The sequence below is a fragment of the Antrostomus carolinensis genome, unplaced genomic scaffold (genome assembly GCF_000700745.2).
Source record: "Antrostomus carolinensis isolate BGI_N321 unplaced genomic scaffold, ASM70074v2 scaffold44090, whole genome shotgun sequence".
Taxonomy (NCBI): Eukaryota; Metazoa; Chordata; class Aves; order Caprimulgiformes; family Caprimulgidae; genus Antrostomus; species Antrostomus carolinensis.
Window position 1 is genome coordinate 3636 of NW_010291432.1, and position 729 is coordinate 4364.

Below are 729 nucleotides of genomic sequence, written 5' to 3' on the forward strand. Positions count from 1 at the left end.
TACTGCGAGAGCAACTACCTGCAGGTGAGGGGGACGGGGACAGCTGGGGACATGGTGGCACAAGCTGTGATTTTGGGGGCTGGATGTGATACTGGGAGCAGCTGGGAGCCCCAGTGAGATGATGGTCTGGAGGGATGGCTCTGCCCTCAGGGATGGGAGCCTGAGCATCCCTGTTAGCTTCATACTGAGCATCCCACACCGCTGTGTGGTTTTCCCTCGTGCCTCAGTTTCCCCTCTTGCTCCACAGAAGCTTTTCTGCTCAGCACTTTGTGTGAGGTTTGGGACAAAGGGGAGAGTCCTCTGGGGGTTTGGTGCCTTTAGAGAAACCCTGGGAGGGGACCAGGGACACCAGCCCTGCCTGGGCTGTCCCCGAGGTTTTGGAGGTGCTGCCAGCTTCCCTCCTCCTCCTCCTCCCTGCCTGGTCCCCCCGAGGGAAGGAAGAGCAGGAGCTTTGGGGACGAAACAGGAGGGAAAAGGCTCGTTCAGAGGGGTTGGAAGGGTCCCTGTGCGCTTTGCAGAGCCCGTCTTGGTGGCCTTGCTGGCTCCAGCCAGACCCTGATGCTGCTCCCAAGGGGCTCGTGGTGGCTGAACCAGAGTGGAGCTGAAGGGGAAACGTGCTGAACTGTTCAGAGAACTGAGACTCTGTCAACAGCACAGCTGGTGGCATGGCCAGATGTCCCCAAGGGTGGGTGGCTGGCTGGGGGCATGGCCAGATGTCCCCAAGGGTGG

General features: G+C 60.5%; 1 protein-coding gene across 1 annotated transcript in view; it reads left to right on the plus strand.

Moving 5' to 3' along the window:
- Positions 1 to 729, plus strand: part of LOC104531380 (ABI gene family member 3) — a gene marked incomplete at its 3' end in the record, with an annotated part of 2686 nt that overhangs the window by 82 nt on the left and 1875 nt on the right. The window contains 1 exon segment of the mRNA XM_029087057.1: positions 1 to 24. This exon segment is cut by the window's left edge and continues 28 nt beyond it. Within this exon segment, the coding sequence (XP_028942890.1) occupies positions 1 to 24 (24 nt within the window).